Genomic DNA, 22,218 nt, shown 5'->3' on the forward strand with positions numbered 1-22,218 from the left:
TCATTTAAATTGAAGGCATGCATGAAACATGTATACTGCATGTTTTTAATTAACATTTCAGAATGGTATTAATATAGTCAGATAAAGTGCAATACAGTAGAAATCACAGAGGAACACCAACAAATACACACAGCAATATAAATATTTGCTCTCTTAGTTTGTTAGCACAACAAGTTCAATGCATACTATTGTTTTACTATTTTTCCTTTAGTTTATTTAGCTTTTTTTTTTTACTTACATTTTTTTTGCATTGTTTGTTGAGTTGTAAGTAAGCATTTCACGGTAATTCAGCGCATATGACAAATAACATTTGATTTGTTTATTAGCCTAGTTCTTTTTCAGTGCTCATTATCATCTTGATAACCCATGTTGTGGGATCCTGTCATTCTGTGCTCAGTGGCTTGAGAACCAGCTGGGACTCCTTGGGAGCTTGTGGCACCATATTCACTGCTCATCCTCAAAGAAAGGTGACTTCCCTCCCTTCTTTTCTCATAGGAGCATTCAGTGTCTTTACTGCCTGTGTTCTAGAAGGGAACAAAACCGCTAGCTTAAACATTTTTCAATTCGGTCCAGAAAAAGAGTTCTGTTTGAGTGTGACTGCTAAATTATTAAAGAATTTGACTGAAGATTGGAAACAAATGCATATGTGGTCTACATTTCTGACTATGTTGTGCAGGCTTTATGTGTCGGTCCAGAAACTTTTCCTGACCACTTTACCTGACCAGAAAACAACTCCGGGGCTTAGTGCCTATCACCAGGTTGTACCTAGGCAACCCACATGGTCAGGAAAAACTCATGACTCTGATGTGATCAAGAAAGACTCCTGGCCGTATGTGTGTGTAATGTTTTATGTACCTTACCTTGTTATCACGCTGATGTTCATCTACAGCATACTGGTATTTGGCAGTGTTGAGACCAAGTAGACCAGCCAGTTTTTCCCCAAGAAAATCACAAGCTGAAGGAAAAAACATGTTATGTAAGACAATGCTTTCAAAAAAATTGTTTCAAGAGCACACATGAATGGAATGCAACTTACTGCGCAATGACTTCCTGCCCAGAGACCAAGTAAAAGCTCTCCATGGGAGTTTGGGCTAAAACACACACAGATTAGTGCTGCATTCCTACTGTGCTCATGGACTAAACATTATTTATACTAAGAATCCAAATCTTAACTGTTTGAACACTTCCCTACCATGTCTTCAGGCTCCCTAAACACCTCCTCTTGTAATGTATCCTCCTCCTCACTGTCATCTTCCTCCAGAGTCTCACCGCTGGCGAAATGGATGACCCTCCTCTGCAGGGACAGTGAAAGACCTCTGAACTGTCTCTCCTGAACGTCAGGACCCCGAGAGACACACACTGTTAATGACCCCATATCCTCTCATACCTGTCCTGCATAAACAATTCATAAAACATAAGGTCTGTGGCTGTGCTTGATAATGGTGTGTGTACGCACTACGTTAGCTTATGATAAGCTATTTCTACTGACGCCATCTATTTGCCAAGGGATAGTCTTAAAGGGCTATTAGTATGTTCCATACAGGAAGCAATCATAAAAGTAGCTCTGAATTGGGATACTGAAGACATATTTAGAAATGTCTGTAACCTTATGACAGGTAAACCCTTTAGCCTACATATGAACAGCACTTACTTCCTTGAAACTGTCGCTCATTCTTCACACTGAATAAATGATTTTCCTTTCCTTGTGCTGCTGCCTGTAGAGCAAAAAATGTTTTCTCAGCTCAGAGTACATACATTTCCTCCACTCTGATGTCACTGGAATGGTCAATCAAGGCAACAGAAAAAAAGCAAGATACTCAGTCCTACATTAGTTTGAAACCTGATACTCAACACACCAGAAACACGTTTTAGTCATGCTTACTGTGTTCACCAGTCAGAGACTGCGGTCATTGGATGACAGGCTACTAATTTCAGTTTTCTTGTAAGGCTGAGGGTTGGGCTTGTTCCACTGTGTAGAATTTCAAGGTTTATTGTTAACTGCTATATGCAGTGATGTTGTTCCTCTGGCTAATGATACTTGAGTGCAGCACACACTCACCCTGTTCTTACATCAGGAAAATAATTGTTTGATTGTGACATAAAATAGTAACCCAAGGTTTCTTGTTCAGGTTATTTTGACCCAATACAAGCACCGCCTATTCCTCAAGTCTCCAATAAAGAGGGGAATATTAAACAATGGTTATTATCATAAATACAGGCCATACCCAGCAATGACTAGCCTTGGGTATGAATAATGTGATCCTGTGTGTATAGTGTCCTTTCAGTTGCAAAAAAACTGATTCAATTAGAGAATCTCAGCGATTGAAAAATAAAATTGAAAACATACAAATGATTGGATAATCATCGTGGAGTGTTATAAGTTCTTACTATATTAAATTGTCCATTTCTTAAATGACAGCAAAAAATAAAGATCCAAAATCCTCAACAGGACTAGTGAGAGAATATTTCAAATATAAAGTCTGACCCAATAATATTTGATCATGAACATAAAAAAATAGAAAACAACTATGTATAAAATGAACTACAACAGATGGTCATGCTACTGTAAATCACTGATCATAAAACACTACAGATAAAACAAACCAATGCATCAATAAATCCATGCAGTCATGTTTTTCTTGTCACCCCCCCTCCCTCTGTTTATGATATGACGCAGCCTGTATCTTTCTGAGGCTTCAAATCTGGTTCCTTCATTGGCTTAACCTCTTCTTCCTGCTTGGGTTTGGCCTGCAATCAAAATGGCCAGAGGGAAAAATGTGAAACCATTTGTTCCAGAACCAGACAAGCAAATTAACAAAATCCTTTGTGTTTCTACATGATTATTATCAGTAACATGACAAAATATGTGAAGACAAAGCTATAGTAACCAAATGATCTGTTGCAGTGCCAAATGTCTGAGCAGCATTACCTTCTCAGCTTTGGCCCCCTTGGTGAGGTCAAAAGTGGTGTAGACTTCAGGGGTGCACTGCTCGCTGACGGCTGGGAACTCAAAGGATATTGGCTCGGCCAGGCCATAGCTAGCCTTCAGCTCTAGCTGGGGCACCTCGGCTGGGACCTTGTGAAAGTATCTGGAGCAATGAAAATTGTGTATAAATGCTACAACTACTTACTGTTATTTACTATACACAAATAAATGTTATTCTGGATGTGTGTGTGACTCACATGAATCCATTTTCTCTCTCGCACTTTTGCAATGTAATTTTGATCAGGCCACCCAGCGTGGTGAAGAAGAGCTGCTCAGAGGGCTTGGCTGTGCTACCCGGCCCTTTGGTCTGACGGTACTCTTTGCACAGAGCCTCAGCTCTGGAGTAGCCTAAACACAGCAAGCATGCGGTATAAGTGTTTACAATTGTTAAGATGAAGAGACATCTGTGTAGTGCTTCAAAAATGCAAAACACAATCTAGCACAGAAATACCAACACTTTTCTGCTTCTTGGAGAGATTTTATTGACTCGCCACACTTGTCGCTCGCGAGGAGAGTTTGTCCATGGTAGCAATATGCCTGGAAGTGACAAATAATAGCATCATTAGAATTAGTATCTTAGCATTTACAGAACAATCAAAACAAACAAACTCAACTGTCTAGACTGCTCAAGGACATACATAGGCCATGTAGAAGTGCTGTTTCAGCTGGAGGTAATTCCTCCACTTACTGCTGCACTCTGGTTCCAGGGTGTTCAGTGTGTGGTCTGAAGACCGAGAGGATAACATTATTTTGAGTGATCAGCAGGACAAACAGTGGTTAGATCAAGACATTCCTATATAAGATCATTACAAGAAATGAAACAAAGTCAGGATGTGACAGGAAACCCCTAAATACTTACCAGCTTTCTGGTAGAAGTTTGCGGTCTCGAAGGCCAAGGCTGCAATGAGAGTGGCGTTATGCTTGAGTTCAATCACTCTGGCAATCGTCACTGCAAACATCAAAAATTAAGTTAACAACTGCTGATATAATTTTACAGCATTATGATATCGTAAGTCCTGTTCTCACTCAGTGTAATCCCACATACACACTGCCATGAGATTGTCATAAGACTCCAGAGTTTTCCCTGCCAAGACACGATGTCAGCTCCTGACCCTAATAATTATGCAGAGAAGTGGACTGAGTCCAGTGTAGCTACCTTCCTGTGCCTCTGCTTTGCACTGGACCATGTAGGTGTCCATGACTCTGGGGTCTAGGTCTCGGCCCTTCTCCGCTGGGGTGATGAGGCGGGGGATGTAGACCTCCTACAGGAGAGAGACCAGAGAGGAGGACGGGTCTGCTGCCAGACACAACCATGCACCAACAACCAGCAACTTGTGTTCTGATTGATGATACTGTAATGTATTCACATTGTTCACCATGTGTTGAGGTTGATGTAAAGTGGGCAATATGGGAACCATAGTTGATGGGTTTATCAGTGTGTTTTTTTTTAACTTGCTGATTATCTCACTATGCAAAGTGACTTTAGGCGTCTTGAAAAGCATTTAAAATAAAACATATTAATATAATTATTGTCATTATACAGAGACAAAATAAGCTAATCACCTTGAGGTGCTTGAAAATCCCAGCAGCAAATTTCAGGCTCCTGTGGACATCTTTTGCTTCTACCTCAGTTACACTGAAAAGGGGTGAAAATTAGAATGTTAATATGTTCCCTTTACAATATTGATATGTCAATGGAACAAGTGTGAAATGACATCAAGGTCATAAATTACCTTTCTTGCATAATGAGATATATTGTATGAGAATAAATTAGTAAAGCAGAAAATAAACATACTTTTCCTTTCCTGCAAGTCTTGAGGCAAACTTGGCGTGCCAAATTGCAACATTGAAGGCCATGGAGACCAGTTCAAAAATAGCATCTTGTTGGGCACTAAAGGAACAGGATGTTAATAACAATAATAGTATTGGAGAGAGACCGTGTATTTCAATAATGGACGGAAACATCTGTTTGAGGTGAGAGAACTAAATAAAATATTGAGCCTGAGTAATGAAGTAATAACACATTTATAAAATGTCAGTTGGAAATACAAAAGAACCAAGACAAGGCTATAGGTAGTTCTCAATTAAATGTCACAATACAGTGCAGAGCATTTGACTTAGTTGCTGGGTGGCAAGGAGAACCCCAGCATTGTCAGAACTACACATTTACAATTATTCTACATTTAGCTCTATCAGAGCATGCAACTGCCTGCTTTTCATGTTCAGTAAACATTAATTGATCTTGTAAACTTTGATTTGTGAGGATAGCCTATCCATTGCATTCGGAAAGTATTCAGACCCCTCGACTTTTTCCACTTTGTTACGTTAGTCTTATTCTATAAAATGCTAAATAATTTCCCCCCCTCAATCTACACACAATACCTCATAATGACAAAGCAAAACAGGTTTAGACATTTTTGCAAATGTAATACAAATAAAAAAGTTAAATATCACATTTACTTAAGTACTCAGACCCTTTACTCAGTACTTTGTTGAAGAACCTTCGGCAGCGATTAAAGCCGAGTCTTCTTGGGTATGACGCTACAAGCTTGACACACCTGTATTTGGGGAGTTTGTCCCACTTTTCTCTGCAGATCCTCTCAAGCTCTGTCAGGTTGGATGGGGAAGGTCGCTGCACAGCTATTTTCAGGTCTCTCCATAGATGTTAGATCAGGTTCAAATCAAGGCACTGGCTGGGCCACTCAAGGTCAATCAGAAACCCTGCGTTATCTTGGCTGTGTGCTTAGGGTCGTTGTCCTGTTGGAAGGTGAACCTATGCCCCAGTCTGAGGTCCTGAGCACTCTGGAGCAGGTTTTCATCAAGGATCTCTTGTTCATCTTTCCCTCGATCCTGACTAGTCTCCCAGTTCCTGCCGCTGAAAAACATCCACACAGCATGATGCCACCACCATGCTACATTTGTTGGTACTCTTCCCCAGATCTGTGTCTCGACACAATCCTGTCTCGGAGCTCTACAGACAATTCTTCAACCTCATCGCTTGGTTTTTGCTCTGACATGCACCGGCAACTGCGGAACCTTATATAGACTAGAGGTCGACCGATTAATCGGAATGGCCGATTAACTTGAAATCGGCCCTAATTTTCATAAGAATCGGTAATCTGTATTTTTGGACACCGATTTGTAGATTTTTTATTTTTTTTTTACACCTTTATTTAACTAGGCAAGTCAGTTAAGAACACATTCTTATTTTCAATGACGGCCTAGGAACGGTGGGTTAACTGCCTTGTTCAGGGGCAGAACGACAGATTTTTACCTTGTCAGCTCAGGGATTCGTTTTTGCAACCTTCCGGTTAATAGTCCAACGCTCTAACCACCTGCCTTACATTGCACTCCACGAGGAGCCTGCGTGGCAGGCTGACTACCTGTTATACGACGGCAGCAAGAAGCCAAGGTAAGTTGCTAGTTAGCATTAAACTTATCTTATAAAAAACAATCAATCTTAACATAATCACTAGTTAAACTAGTAATATCATCAACCATGTATAGTTATCTAGCATATCCTGCATTGCATATAATCGATGCGGTGCCTGTTAATTTCTCATTGAATCACAGCCTACTTCGACAAATGGGTGATGATTTAACAAGCACATTTGCGAAAAAAGCACTGTCGTTGCACCAATGTACCTAACTATAAACATCAATACCTTTCTTTAAAATCAATACACAAGTATATATTTTTTAAACCTGCATATTTAGTTAATATTGCCTGCTAACATGAATTTCTTTTAACTAGGGAAATTGTTATTTCTCTTGCGTTCCGTGCAAGCAGTCAGGGTATATGCAGTAGTTTGGGCTGCCTGGCTCATTGCGAACTGTGTAAAGTCCATTTATTCCTAACAAAGGCCGTAATTTTGACTGGTACTGTATATCGTGAGGCTACACTGATGTATCTGAAATTACTTGATCATTTCATGTTTACTGACCATGAAAAGCATGCAGTTACTTGTTGTATAACTCTGATGACAGAGCAAAATTTGCACAGTTGTTTTGCATGGAATAATCGGAAATGTGTAGTTCTGACTATGCTCTTCAAGATGTGATATTACAACAAAATAGTGAACATTTATTAAACAATCCCTTAAATGACACGCAGTTGTCAATGTTTTTAGCAGAGCTGGGAGTCTCCTTTCCCTGCAGCAGGCAAATTGAACACTCTGCACCGTATTGTGGCGTTTTATTGATAACGACCTATTGTACTGTAACTAACACCTTGACTGACATTTACTGTATGTTGTATGTGTAGAGCTCTGACTGTGGGGCTGATGGGGGTAACTAAACACATCTGTGAAACCACCTATGGGCTAGAAGGCTTTACCTTGGGGTGTTTCCTTGCAAAGTGTCAGTCCACTTGAAGTTCTGCATGAACCGAAGCTTGTTCTCTTGTTTGGTGCCATCCAGAGATGCAATGAATCCTATGTCATGTCAAGCAATCAAAAGACCAGAAACAGATTATTAATAGGAAAAAAAGGAATAGTGATGCATGATGAGCAGCGTGTAGAGACCATACAAAAACACTATAAAAAACAGTGAGCACTGCTAAAGACAGAGGAGAAAAGGCATAAACAAACAGCACAAGTTCACCTTGTAAGAGTGAGAAATAAGTATCTGTGGCATTTTTCATGATCTCGGGATCGCAGGTGGTATCTGTGAACATCTCCAAGAGCCTGGCCCTCGATGTCCTCAAGTCACTATTGAGGAGAGAAATATAAACGGTCAAGCAATTATGTGTCCTCAACTGACCCTTCGCTAAGCCCCGCAGCAGAATTTTGGGCAACCAATCGCAGTGCTCCAATGGATAGCAACTGTTGTCAAGTCAGACACCTTGGATGCGCTCATGTTGAAATTGCATGAAAGCCAGTGAGGGGTATGGCAAAACCGGAGAGTTTTCTTTAAAAATAAATGTTTAAATGGCTAAATAGTTGAACAGTGCACCAGGAGTACTTGCTACTCTGATTCCTGAAATGCAGAGCCTGTGGTTGGAGTATTTTTTTTATCCAAAATTATACTTGTTACATTGTTTGCCACCTCAACTGGTTAGCTAGCTGTCTCATTGACTGCCAAACATTGCTAATGCTAGCTAGATTGTCCTGAGTCTGCACAACTCTCCCAGGAACTAGGATCAAGAGAGACGCTCAAGTGTTTTAGTACTATATCTCTTGACACAATGATGAAAATAATCATGGCCTCTAAACCTTCAAGCTGCATACTGGACCCTACTCCAACTAAACTACTGAAAGAGCTGCTTCCTGTGCTTGGCCCTCCTATGTTGAACATAATAAACGGCTCTCTATCCACCGGATGTGTACCAAACTCACTAAAAGTGGCAGTAATAAAGCCTCTCTTGAAAAAGCCAAACCTTGACCCAGAAAATATAAAAAACTATAGGCCTATATCAAATCTTCCATTCCTCTCAAAAATTTTAGAAAAGGCTGTTACGCAGCAACTTACTGCCTTCCTGAAGACAAACAATGTATACGAAATGCTTCAGTCTGGTTTTAGACCCCATCATAGCACTGAGACGGCACTTGTGAAGGTGGTAAATGACATTTTAATGGCATCTGTCCTCGTGCTCCTAGACCTTAGTGCTGCTTTTGATACCATCGATCACCACATTCTTTTGGAGAGATTGGAAACCCAAATTGGTCTACACGGACAAGTTCTGGCCTGGTTTAGATCTTATCTGTCGGAAAGATATCAGTTTGTCTCTGTGAATGGTTTGTCCTCTGACAAATCAACTGTACATTTCGGTGTTCCTCAAGGTTCCGTTTTGGGACCACTATTGTTTTCACTATATATTTTACCTCTTGGGGATGTTATTCGAAAACATAATGTTAACTTTCACTGCTATGCAGATGACACACAGCTGTACATTTCAATGAAACATGGTGAAGCCCCAAAATTGCCCTTGCTAGAAGCATGTGTTTCAGACATAAGGAAGTGGATGGCTGCAAACTTTCTACTTTTAAACTCGGACAAAACAGAGATGCTTGTTCTAGGTCCCAAGAAACAAAGAGATATTCTGTTGAATCTGACAATTAATCTTAATGGTTGTACAGTCGTCTCAAATAAAACTGTGAAGGACCTCGGCGTTACTCTGGACCCTGATCTCGCTTTTGAAGAACATATCAAGACCATTTCAAGGACAGCTTTTTTCCATCTATGTAACATTGCAAAAATCAGAAACTTTCTGTCCAAAAATGATGCAGAAAAATGTATCCATGCTTTTGTCACTTCTAGGTTAGACTACTGCAATGCTCTACTTTCCGGCTACCCGGATAAAGCACTAAATAAAACTTCAGTTGGTGCTAAATACGGCTGCTAGAATCCTGACTAGAACCAAAAAATTTGATCATATTACTCCAGTGCTAGCCTCTCTACACTGGCTTCCTGTCAAAGCAAGGGCTGATTTCAAGGTTTTACTGCTAACCTACAAAGCATTACATGGGCTTGCTCCTACCTATCTCTCTGATTTGGTCCTGCCGTACATACCTACACGTACGCTACGGTCACAAGACACAAGCCTCCTAATTGTCCCTAGAATTTCTAAGCAAACAGCTGGAGGCAGGGCTTTCTCCTATAGAGCTCCATTTTTATGGAACGGTCTGCCTACCCATGTCAGAGACGCAAACTCGGTCTCAACCTTTAAGTCCTTACTGAAGACTTATCTCTTCAGTGGGTCATATGATTGAGTGTAGTCTGGCCCAGGAGTGGGAAGGTGAACAGAAAGGCTCTGGAGCAACGAACCACCCTTGCTGTCTCTGCCTGGCCGGTTCCCCTCTTCCCACTGGGATTCTCTGCCTCTAACCCTATTACAGGGGCTGAGTCACTGGCTTACTGGGGCTCTCTCATGCCGTCCCTGGAGGGGGTGTGTCACCTGAGTGGGTTGATTCACTGATGTGGTCATCCTGTCTGGGTTGGCGCCCCCCCTTGGGTTGTGCCATGGCGGAGATCTTTGTGGGCTATACTCAGCCTTGTCTCAGGATGGTAAGTTGGTGGTTGAAGATATCCCTCTAGTGGTGTGGGGACTGTGCCACAGTGTCTCCTGACCCCTCCGGTCTCAGCCTCCAGTATTTATGCTGCAGTAGTTAATGTGTCGGGGGGCTAGGGTCAGTTTGTTATATCTGGAGTACCTCTCCTGTCCTATGTGAATCTAAGAGTTCTCTCTCTCTCTCTCTCTCAGCCCTAGGACCATGCCCCAGGACTACCTGACATGATGACTCCTTGCTGTCCCCAGTCCACCTGACCGTGCTGCTGCTCCAGTTTCAACTGTTCTGCCTTATTATTATACGACCATGCTGGTCATTTATGACCATTTGAACATCTTGGCCATGTTCTGTTATAATCTCCACCCGGCACAGCCAGAAGAGGACTGGCCACCCCACATAGCCTGGTTCCTCTCTAGGTTTCTTCCTAGGTTTTGGCCTTTCTAGGGAGTTTTTCCTAGCCACCGTGCTTCTACACCTGCATTGCTTGCTGTTTTGGAGTTTTAGGCTGGGTTTCTGTACAGCACTTTGAGATATCAGCTGATGTACGAAGGGCTACATAAATACATTTGATTTAGATAGCCACTTAATATAACTTGATGTATGATGTATGATGATGTAATGATGTAATGCGATTTTAAACTGTTTAATGAAAGAGTTAAATTTGAAAGGGAATTGGATTGCAAGTCATTGGCCCGCCCCATGAACACAGACATTGTTCTGGCGTCATGGGTCAGCCCATTTCTGCTGTTCCGAATATAAACCCCACCTGGAGAAGCCCACTTCAGACCAAGCGTACCTCGATTACTGAGAGGGCTAAGGTTTGAGTAGAGACCATGCATTCCTCGGTTTTTGAATTCCTAACCAAACCACGTGGAACATTGGCTACACTGGTGGGAATGGTACAACTCTGAGACTATCGATCCTGACAGAATAAGAGCAAATCTTCGATACGAATTACTAGTCTGCAGCTAGAATTTATGTTGACTGAATGCGAAGACCGACAAAACATCTATACTATAAGAACATTTCTGAATGGGACTCTGAAGTATCCAAAATACTTCATGGGAGAGAGAAGTTCAGATTAACTTTCCAAAAGAAAGAAGGATGATTCCAACAGAGATCATGACGACACACTGAGTGTAAATATATAATTTATTGATTGCAATTATTCCCGAATGAGTGAGCGTTCATGTGCAAAGGATTAGCATTTCAATTATAATTATCAACTGTGTAGTGTCTTTTGTCTTTCGCACCCTTCTCAGCCGCTTTGTCTACCAAGCGTCATATCAGTTTAGCCCACTAGGGCACATCCCCTATCATTTCCTTGTAACCATATCTACTTTGTTTGCTTGTTTATGCATTTCTGTGATTATTTAGTTAGTTAGTAAATAAATGATTAAGAAAATTGATGTATGGATGATTCATAGTGAAGGCTGGGTTCGTGCAGATAACCAACAATTTACGACGTTTGGAATGAGACTAACGTGAGGTAAAGAATAATTAATTAATTAGAAGACTAATTGATCAGATATTAAAATATCTAAAAAGTTATATTAGGAAAATTATAACTGTAATCTGAAGATTTTCCTTGGTGCCCCGACTTCCTAGTTAATTACATTTACATGATTAGTTTAATCACGTAACAATAATTACAGAAAATGTATTTGATAAAAATAACAGTCTTCACTTTAATGATGCCAAAGACACGACAGTGGCTAGCCTTGACTGTATGCGGACAGTGAATTCAGAGCAATGGCTCGCTACTAGAAGGCGACCAATTTCAAGTTTTCATAACAATCAGTTATCTGCATTTTTGGAAGCCGATTATGGCCGATTACATTGCAATCCACGAGGAGACGGCGTGGCAGGCTGACCACCTATTACACGAGTGCAGCAAGGAGCCAAGGTAAGTTGCTAGCTAGCATTAAACGTATCTTAGAAAAAAAATCAATCAATCTTAACATAATCACTAGTTAACTACACATGGTTTATGATATTACTAGTTTATCTAGCTTGTCTCGCGTTGCAAATAATCGATGCGGTGCCTGTTAATTTATCATTGAATCACAGCCTACTTCGCCAAACGGGTAATGATTTAACAAGTGCAAGTTGCACCAATGTACCTAATAGATACCTAATAGAGGTCGACCGACTATGATTTTTCAACGCCGATGCCGATTATTGGAGGACAACCAAAAACCGCTACCGATTAATCGGCCGTATTTGTAATAATGACAATTACAACAATACTGAATGACCACTTATTTTAACTTAATATAATACATCAATAAAATCAATTTAGCCTCAAATAAAATGAAACATGTTCAATTTGGTTTAAATAATGCAAAAAAAGTGTTGGAGAAGAAAGTAAAAGTGCAATATGTGCCATGTAAGAAAGCTAAAGTTTAAGTTCCTTGCTCAGAACATAAGAATATATGAAAGCTGGTGGTTCCTTTTAACATGAGTCTTCAATATTCCCAGGTAAGAAGTTTTAGGTTGTAGTTATAGGAATAATAGGACTATTTATCTCTATACCATTTGTATTTTATATACCTTTGACTATTGGATGTTCTTATAAGCACTTTAGTATTGCCAATGTAACAGTATAGCTTCCGTACCTCTCCTCGCTCCGACCTGGGCTCGAACCAGAAACACAACGACAACAGCCACCCTCGAAGCAGTGTTACCCATGCAGAGCAAGGGGAACAACTACTCCAAGTCTCAGAGCCAGTGACGTTTGAAACGCTATTAGTGCGCACCCTGCTAACTAGCTAGCCATTTCACATCACATTGTTACACCAGCCTAATCTCAGGAGTTGATAGGCTTGAAGTTAAACAGCAGTGCTGCTGGAAAAATGCACCGAAAGTGCTGTTTGAATGAATGCTTACGAGCATGCTGGTGCCTACCATCGCTCAGTCAGACTGCTCTACCAAATCATAGACTTAATTATAACATAATAACACACAGAAATGCGAGCCTTAGGTAATTAATATGGTCAAATCCGGAAACTATCATCTCGAAAACAAGACGTTTATTCTTTCAGTGAAATACGGAACCGTTCCGTATTTTATCTAACAGGTGGCATCCATCAGTCTAAATATTCCTGTTACATTGCACAACCTTCAATGTTATGTTATAATTACATAAAATTCTGGCAAATTAGTTTGCAATGAGCCAGGCGGGCCAAACTGTTGCATATACCCTGACTCTGAGTGCAATGAACGCAATAGAAGTGACACAATTTCACCTGGTTAATATTGCCTGCTAACCTGGATTTCTTTTATCTAAATATGCAGGTTTAAAATATACTTTTGTGTGTTGATTTTAAGAAAGGCATTGGTGTTTATGGTTAGGTACACATTGGAGCAACGACAGTCCTTTTTCGCGAATGCGCACTGCATCGATTATATTCAACGCAGGACACGCTAGATAAACTAGTAATATCATCAACCATGTGTCGTTATAACTAGTGATTATGATTAATTAAGTTTAATGTTAGCTAGCAACTTACCTTGGCTTCTTACTGCATTCGCTTAACAGGCAGGCTCCTCGTGAGGCAGGTGGTTAGAGCATTGGACTAGTTAACCGTAAGGTTGCAAGATTGAATCCCTGAGCTGACAAGGTAAAAATCTGTCGTTCTGCCCCTGAACAAGGCAGTTAACCCACCGTTCCTAGGCAGTCATTGTAAATAAGAATGTGTTCTTAACTGACTTGCCTAGTTAAATAAAGATTAAATAAAAGGTGTAAAAAATAATACGTTTTTTTTTAAAATCGGCATCCAAAATTACCGATTGTTACGAAAACTTGAAATCGGCCCTAATTAATCGGCCATTCCGATTAAATCGGTCAACCTCTGGTACCTAACCATGAACATCAATGAGTTTCTTAAAATCAATACACAAGTATATTTTTTAAAACCTGCATATTTAGTTAATATTGCCTGCTAACATTAATTTATTTTAACTAGGGAAATTGTGTCACTTCTCTTTCGTTCTGTGCAAGCAGAGTCAGGGTATATGCAGCAGTTTGTGCCACCTGGCTCGTTGCGAACTGTGTGAAGACCATTTCTTTCAAACAAAGACCGTAATTAATTATGACATTACATTGAAGGTTGTGCAAATTAAGAGCAATATTTAGACTTGTGGATGCCATCCGTTAGATAAAATATGGAATGGTTCCGTATTTTAATGAAAGAATAAACATTTTGTTTTCGAAATGATAGTTTCCGTATATATATATATATATATATAGAAACTATATAAATAAATATAAAGAAAAGAAAAAATACATTTAAAATAAATAAAAACAAAATCTGCTTTTTTTGGTCCTCCAATAATCGGTACTGAAAAATCATAATTGGTCGACCTCTACTAGCTCCACTTAAGTGATAATGCCAGAGAAGCCGTTGCTTGGAGGATATATTGGCACGGGTGTTGTTAGGCTCGAGGCGAAGTTGAGGGCCGACAAACCGTGCCAATATATCCTCCAAACACCGGCTTCGAGGGCATTATCCCTTTTATTCAAAATAATAATGATTGATATATTTTCTATTAAAAACATTATTTTTATGAATGTATTCATACTATTTCATCCTTCCACAAGATATACAGTACCAGTCAATAGTTTGTACACATACTCAGTCAAGGGTTTTTGTTTATTTTTACTATTTTCTACATTGTAGAAAAGGGGCATCTTCTGTATACCACCCCTACCTTATCACAACACAACTGATTGGCTCAAACGCATTAAGAAGGACAGACAAGGCACACATGTTAATTGACATGCATTCCAGGTCACTACCTCATGAAGCTGATTGAGAGAATGCCAAGAGTGTGCAAAGATGTCATCAAGGCAAAGAGTGGCTATTTGAAGAATCTCAAATATATTTTGATTTGTTTAAAACACTTTTTTGGTTACTACTACATGATTCCATGTGTTATTTCATAGTTTTGATGTCTTCACTATTATTCTACAATACAGAAAATAGTACAAATTTTAAAAACAACCTTGAATGGAGTCGGTGTGTCCAAACTTTTAACTGGTACTGTAGTCCCGACACAAATCTAGGGATGCTACCCAAGCCGGCTGCTAGTTTGTTCAATCGATTCCATTGCCAGAGACGTGACCCAGTCGTTCAGTCTTTTTGTTCTGTATCTATGGACGTGACCCAGTTGTTCATTCTAAATTATCCATTGCCATACTGGTTGCTAACGTTCTTATCCCTTGCTTGCTAGCTAGCCAACTATGGCTAACTTAGTCACATCAAACAGTGCAGCCAGAACAACAACAAAGTAGCTGCATTTGCATGAGCAGTTTCCAAGTGACATTTATTTGGATACATCCATAACAATGAGCTAATGATGCGCGATTTCCCCGGCATATAAAATGTGCTCTCTCATCCGGACACTTTTGTTCGAGAGCTAGCCTACAAAAAAAAAACATGAGCTGGCGCACACCCAGAAAATAGTTTGTGTGGAGGTGGTGACTAACGGCAAGTAAACTATAAACTATCAAAATAAACTATCAAAATAAAGAAAGTCGCACACCCCATGTGTAATCTCCCAGCAATTTAATGGGTATTTAGCGAGAGCTAGCCTACAACTCAGCTAACACAATCACTTCAAACTAAAGCTGGAAAGACTTTAAACTACCTGCACTTCGTTTCGTTTTACCTGTTTTCTATCGAATTTGAATATTGAAACATGTAAATGTCGGAGAGACAGACAGCAAGGTTTGTACAAACCTCCGCTGTTGAAAACAAAATGTTAGTCTAAAATAAATGTAAGATAATGTCTAGAGGCTTTTTATAGTGGAGATCAAGTTTATAAATTGCCTGGCTGGGCTGATGAGAGAGTGGATTGCAGTGTCAAATGGAACAGAGTAAATAGGCAATTTAAAGTAAAAAAATTAGCCGGTGGTAACTTGTGGAATAGACACCTGCTGGTATGCGTTTTAAACCAAATCAGCATTGGAGATTAGACCCACCTGTTGTATAAAACAAACAATTTTACCAGGTTCCCGTGAACCACTTGTAATACCAGTCCAACACAACATACCCAAATGTTTCCTGATTAGTAAGGGGTAGTCCGAGTTCAATTTCATTGTGTATTAGAAATACAGTTTGAGATCATTGTCAGGGGATTTCGCCAGCGGTTGACTCAGGAATAGAGAGAAATAGTAATGGCATCTTTTTGTGGGCACTAAACTCCGCCATGGCTCGTTGGTCAAAGCCTATTTGGAAATTAATGCCATTTTTTTAGGGTTTTTGGATAAACGCAGAAAATAAGGTCTGTGCTAAACACAGGCTTAGGAAATCTTATAAGTGATGTTCCATGAGAAAATCTAAATCAGCTAAGAATTTAAGTAATTTTAAAAAAGCACATAAAGGCTTCATAATTCATAAAGGCCAGGTTAACTGATTGATATTATCTCATAGGACAAAACGTATAAGATCTCCTAAGCCTGTGTTAACCTCACTTATTTTCTGCATTTATCCCAAAACCCGAGTCCACCTTAGGATAGGCTGAACGAACCTGAGGCAACTAATTTCCTGCAAGCTGGCAAGCTCTATTGGGCTTCCTGGGAAAAATGTTGTAAGAGTAACCGAGGGGGGCAGGGCATAGCGAAGGGTCAATTGTCATAGAATGGATATCAATTGCAAAGTGTACACATGTACATACTTGCATATCTTATTTGCTGATGGGCTACCAGCAACTCCATAGAAGTTGAAGGAAACAGGTGCAGTTGCTTTCAATGGGTTTCGGTGGAACCAATGAGTCATTCTGTGGCTTGGATGGTAAAAGTTGGATGTCTGATACATGAAGCAAGGGGAAAGGGACATCAATTAACAATATTCAAACATACATAATTGCATATAAATTGGCCTGATTATCTACAAATAAAAGACTGGTGATATGATAGTAAACGTATCTTACTTGTTGGCTGTGGCTTGATGACAACAATCAATGACGGTCTTGCCTTGACGTGTACACTGATGGCCTAGCAGCTAACACAACTGCTTGGCTAAGCTTAGCTAGCTTCTCACTATGTAGGCTAGACGGGTGGGCATATTGCTAGAAGACGTATTGTAAACCTCTTCCACACTACATTGTTCGTATAATGTTACTAGATAGCTACCAACTCAACTAAATAGACGTGAATATTACTAAGGAGCTAGTCTGTAACCTAAACTAAATTATGGGGGGGGGATTAGTCGGATTCCGTTGGTTTACTCTAGGAATCAAACAGAACAAGACGAGGACAGTCTTTACTGAAAATGTCCCATAGAAACTCTCGTTTTCGTTGCAAACGTTCCACTTTTGGAGTAAACGGTTCCGTTTGCAAAGACGTTTTGCAACGGAATACGACTAATGAATACCCACCCAAATGTGACAGCAGCAACTCCCAACTAGCTAGCTAATGTACTGTAGCTAACGTTAGCGACCTAGCTTTCGAATTACCTAATGGACAAATAAGAAAATCTATAAACACAAGTCTAGTTTGTACAATATTATGGAAGTGATATTTACGAACCTTGGATCTGACAATCTGAAGATGCACTTCCGGAAATAAAGGCACAGAATGGATCTTGACCAGTGGAAAAAGCGTATTGAGTCATGTGACCACTTGCTGCTTCTTGGGACAGGTCTAGTATCCGCTTTTCTGCTTTAACTAATGTTAATACATTTTATTTAAAATTGTATAACTGATCACAGACCAGTTAAAACTATTGACTGTACCAAATAAACCCACTGATTGGAGAGCTTTGGGCATTTAATTTCCTCACATGAACATATCACATTCATAACCAGCCCATTTACAAACCATCACTTCTGAAGATTGGCATCACAGCCTACATTTTGTCTTACCATCTCATACTGTAGTTCAATTTCTTTGGAGAATAAAAACCAATGCTAGAGCAAATAGACAGATATGCTATCCAAATGCTTATGTATGACTATTGTAATTTAAAGTAAAACATGGGCAGAAACACTATTTCAAGCTTTTGTCTGAACATAATTTCACAAATCAAATTAACATTTACCAATAGGAATATTGCCACGTTCACGTGCAAGTCGGAACTAGGAAACTCAGAAATGGCCAACTTGCTACCTGGTTGTAGTTATACGGGTGCCACGTTCAATCAGTTAGCAAGTCGGACATTTCAGAGTTTCCTAGTTCCGGCTAGCATGTGAATGCGTCATTTGGATCAGTTAACCAACATGAAACAGTTTTAACAAAAATACCTGCAAAAGATTGTGCTTTAGAATAAAAGGTGGGGGAGTATCAATCTAATGTATTTATGAAGCTATTTTTACATCAGCAGATGTCACACAGTGCTATACAGAACCACAGCCTAAAACCCCAAACAATGCAGATGTAGAAGCACGGTAGCTAGGAAACACTCCCTAGAAAGGCAGGAACCATGTATGAAACCTAGATAGGAACCAGGCTCTGAGGGGTGGCCAGTCCTCTTCTGGCTGTGCCAGGTGGACTATAAGAGTACATGGCAATTGAAATCCAGATTGGAATAACCATTGGAGTAACCATTCAATGATATTCAGCATTCATTTGTCATATAAATATACAATGAGTATACAAAACATCAACAACACATGCTCTTTCCATGGACTGACCAGATGAATCCAGGAGAAAGCTATGATCACTTATTGATGTCACTTGTTAAATCCACGTCAAGGAGAGGAGACAGATTAAAGAAGTATTTTTAAGCCTTAGACAATTGAGACATGGATTGTGTATGTGCCATTCAGAGGGAGAATGGGCAAGACAAAAGATTGAAGTGCCGTTGAAAGGGGTATGGTAGTAGGTGCCTGGTGCAGAAGTTGTCAAGAACTGCAACGCTGCTGGTTTTCACACAACAGTTTGCCGGGTGTATCAAGAATGGCCCACCACCCAAAGGACATTCAGCCAACTTGACACATCTGTGGGAAGCATTGGAGTCAACATGGGCCAGCCTCCCTGTGGAACACTTTCGACACCTTGTGGAGTCCATGCCCCAACAAACTGAGGGTGTTCTGAGGCCAAAGGGGGAGTGGGGGGGGGGGCAACTCAATATTAAAGAAGTTGTTCCTAATGTTTGGTATACTCAGTGTATATTGCATATGAGATCTTAAACTACACATGGTATAACCAGCAGAAAGGGGAATGTCTATAAGGCACTGATTAATAAAAATGTAAAAAGTAAAAGCAGCAACTGCATCCTATACATTTTCACTACTGAAGGGAAACTCTTCAATGCACCTTAGGTTACATTTATACCTGTATTTTAAAACAGATCCAAGGATGTCAGCTGGTTTAAAAAAGAAAATCGGTGCAAATTGTCAAATGCAAAGGCATAGGAGAAGGAAATAAACAGATTTCCCTTTTAGGCAAATTGTGTGTGGGGGAGGGAAGAGGAATATCGTGCAAGGCTATGAAAATATTTGCTAAAGCAATAATAGGTAATCCTTGTAAGGTCATAATGATGAGAAATTAAACACACCAATATCAGTAAATTCCTGTTGTTCCAATGTAAAAATAAATAACATTTAAACCACACATTTCAGTCAAACAAATGTCATACTGTAGTTTATGTACAGTAAGTAATTCCCCAGTAAAAACCAATCGTCAGCTACAAAGTGATCATTGGTTTAGTGGCATATATATAACAAGACATTTCATGATTGTCACTTTCTATATACAATATAACCTATAGCTGTGTGCATTACATATCAAACAATGACTTTTGCTGTTGTTTTTCTATTTATACTGTATGCACCACATATCATTTAAAGCACAACGATTATAACTGTGGATGGGTAAGGGATTCTGAAGCTGGACAAGCGTCACCCCATTTGGGCAAACGGCTCAACTCTCTTATCTGTTCTGAAGAATGTATACAAATGGCAACGATCTAACATGTAATAGAAGTCAAGGATGTATAATGCTGATTCAGTTTTATTTTCTATGTAAAGTAATTTATGTGCACCATAATAATTAGCTGCTGGTGCTGAAACATTGTATGTTATTTTTTTATGAAGTATAACATTGTAATGCTTTACTTTAAATAAAATGTGTCTTCATTTTTAAGAAGTAAAAAGAAAACCCAGTTACATAAAAAGAGAAAGCAAAAATAAAATCAGCTTGTTTATAATCTGTTTTGAAAAATAAATATATTTGGCGAGCATGTTACTTTTGGTAATAAGAGTAATAACAACCAAGCTATAAATCACACTGCTGCATACACACCCCCAAAATGTTTTGCTAACCCCTTGGAAGACCTCATTAAAAAATGTGTAAAAAATAACACACTGCAGCCTTTGGAACCCTGAACATTTTAAATGGCACTTATTTCCTCAACCCTCTCAGTACATCAAAAAGATGAGAATGAGAAGTCCATTGTTCATAGACGTTTGGCATAGTTTTTACAAAGGACATGGTCACGGATATCACCCCACCCGCCGTTTTTCATATGAGCCTTGTGCTCTACTGAATCTGCATTTGTTAGGGCCAGGGACTGAGGGAAGAGGGAAGCTTTGGCAAGCTTAAGGGACACCTGTGCTTTCTTTAGGGCCAGCTCAGGGCGACAGGCCTCCTTGTTCTGGTGCAGCCCACAGTTACCAGTTTGGAGAACCCTGGACCCCTGGGCCACCAGCACTTTGAGTGGCTTGGAGATGCAAGTCCCTGACAGGTGCTGGAGGGTCCAGTCCCAGTTGTAGTCATCGTAGGAGCAGAAGTCATTGTTGCACCCCATTAGCTTGTAGTACACCTCTCTGGAGATGCCCATGCCAATGTTGTGCTTGGTAGACAACCACCCGGCAGTCTGCACCTTGTTGCTGAGCTTATCAAATTCTGCCAGGCCGTTGTAGTTGCCTAGTGCCAACATGTCACAGTCAGGGCAGCTGCTCTTCCTGTATTTAACCATCCCCTTGAAGAGGTGGTAGAGGTCAGGCAAGATTAAGTTATCCTCCTCGAGGAAGACAACAAAGCCACTGTAACCTTGCAGAGCCTGCACTCGCTCCCACACAAAGTGAAGTTTCCACCACCAGTGGTGTTTGGTCTGTGTGATGGAGGCGTCCCTATAGTGGCCATATGAATCTGGATGCTCAGCGTTGAGGCATCCTGTTTTTAAAGCATCGTCCTTGGATATGTCTCGTGGACAGTCCCGTGAATCCTGCCCAGGAAACTCACTGGGATAGAGCTGTGTGCTGTAGGGGAAGTATATTTGCAAGACCTTGCAGAAAGTTATCCCTTGCACTATGTAATTGATTTCCTCTGAAAAATAGTCGTGGCTGAAAATCAGCAGTAAGTTGTGGACCTCAGCTACATTTTCCAATGACTTGATGAGTATTTTGAGGTAGTCTGGTCTGTTGTGAACCTGAATAACCAGGACCAATTTAGTCTCCCCAGAATACTTGTTCGCATTCTGAACGTATTGCTTGTAATTGGCATTGTAAATAGACTTGATCAATTCTGGAACAGAACTGTAATGAAACTTTGCCTTGTCATCAGGCAACATGTTTTCCTGAGCGACAACACCCGTGACTTCATCAGAAATGAATACACGTGTTGTGATCATGACAGTGGCAATAATAAAAGAAACACCAAGGATAATGAGCAGGTTCTTTTTGAGAAATCGTAACCTCATTTTCGTAAAGTTAAAGGCAGACGTTGGATAAAATAATGATGGTTTGAATCACCTGACTATTGAAAGCGTCCTCATCTTGTTTGCATTTGCCATTTTCGATGGAACCCAAATGCAGCAGTTTCCACAGAACGTTACAAACTGGTACGCGAAGAAATCGTTCTTTGATGATGACTCTTTTTGCTGACACGGATCTGTCAGTTCGGTTGATCGATATCATCTGTTGCTATTGCTGTTTAGAAGTTTAGTGATCGGGTGTATCGCCTGTGAAAAGTAACACGATTATGAAATAATGTAGTATTCTCTATGTCAGACATTTTAGATGTGTTTCCATTCATGAAGTTAATTTACAGTGGTTGAGTTGACTTACCAAGAGCGAGGTGTCATGTATCACTACAAGGCTATCCGGAAGAGTGTTTTAGGACTTTGGATTGCCATATAATGAACGTGTAACAGAATTGAGTGCTGACGTGTCCTATTCAGCCAACGGGAACAGGCAGAATTCTTGGTGAACGAATCAGTGGCCTATCTATGCTTATGTATTCCGGGACCTACACTATAGGCTACATCCATGACTTTT

At 40.1% G+C, this 22,218-nt stretch overlaps 3 protein-coding genes across 11 annotated transcripts; all 3 read right to left on the bottom strand.

Annotated features, from left to right (window-relative positions):
* Positions 1 to 31: 31 nt before the first annotated feature.
* LOC121839979 (protein FAM177A1-like) lies at positions 32 to 2,628 on the bottom strand. Of its 7 annotated transcripts, none has more exons than XM_042300803.1 (6): positions 2,605 to 2,625; positions 1,652 to 1,715; positions 1,193 to 1,330; positions 1,037 to 1,091; positions 861 to 955; positions 32 to 524 (listed from the first exon to the last, which is right to left on the bottom strand). In XM_042300803.1, exons 2-6 carry the CDS (start codon positions 1,670 to 1,672, stop codon positions 339 to 341), a joined length of 495 nt encoding a protein of 164 aa, XP_042156737.1. In that variant the 5' UTR covers positions 1,673 to 1,715; positions 2,605 to 2,625; the 3' UTR covers positions 32 to 338. The 7 variants fall into 7 exon arrangements, with proteins under 7 accessions (XP_042156737.1, XP_042156740.1, XP_042156739.1 ...); XM_042300806.1 differs by having other exon boundaries at positions 1,193 to 1,294; positions 2,605 to 2,623; XM_042300805.1 differs by lacking the exon at positions 2,605 to 2,625 and adding an exon at positions 1,883 to 2,225 and having other exon boundaries at positions 1,193 to 1,294.
* On the bottom strand, positions 2,368 to 21,818 carry LOC112217652 (BRO1 domain-containing protein BROX). 3 transcript variants are annotated; one of them, XM_024378088.2, is made up of 13 exons: positions 17,528 to 17,630; positions 16,675 to 16,805; positions 7,589 to 7,695; positions 7,323 to 7,419; positions 4,782 to 4,877; positions 4,550 to 4,622; positions 4,143 to 4,248; positions 3,846 to 3,935; positions 3,625 to 3,710; positions 3,442 to 3,523; positions 3,184 to 3,334; positions 2,930 to 3,089; positions 2,368 to 2,748 (listed from the first exon to the last, which is right to left on the bottom strand). In XM_024378088.2, exons 2-13 carry the CDS (start codon positions 16,773 to 16,775, stop codon positions 2,662 to 2,664), a joined length of 1,236 nt encoding a protein of 411 aa, XP_024233856.2. In that variant the 5' UTR covers positions 16,776 to 16,805; positions 17,528 to 17,630; the 3' UTR covers positions 2,368 to 2,661. The 3 variants fall into 3 exon arrangements, with proteins under 3 accessions (XP_024233856.2, XP_024233855.2, XP_024233858.2); XM_024378087.2 differs by lacking the exon at positions 17,528 to 17,630 and adding an exon at positions 16,930 to 17,521; XM_024378090.2 differs by lacking the exons at positions 16,675 to 16,805; positions 17,528 to 17,630 and adding an exon at positions 21,694 to 21,818.
* LOC112217651 (alpha-1,6-mannosyl-glycoprotein 2-beta-N-acetylglucosaminyltransferase) lies at positions 19,262 to 21,699 on the bottom strand. Its single transcript, XM_024378086.2, has one exon. It carries the CDS (start codon positions 21,639 to 21,641, stop codon positions 20,397 to 20,399), a length of 1,245 nt encoding a protein of 414 aa, XP_024233854.1. The 5' UTR covers positions 21,642 to 21,699; the 3' UTR covers positions 19,262 to 20,396.
* Positions 21,819 to 22,218: the final 400 nt, after the last annotated feature.

This window comes from Oncorhynchus tshawytscha, linkage group LG18 (assembly GCF_018296145.1).
Source record: "Oncorhynchus tshawytscha isolate Ot180627B linkage group LG18, Otsh_v2.0, whole genome shotgun sequence".
Taxonomy (NCBI): domain Eukaryota; kingdom Metazoa; phylum Chordata; class Actinopteri; order Salmoniformes; family Salmonidae; genus Oncorhynchus; species Oncorhynchus tshawytscha.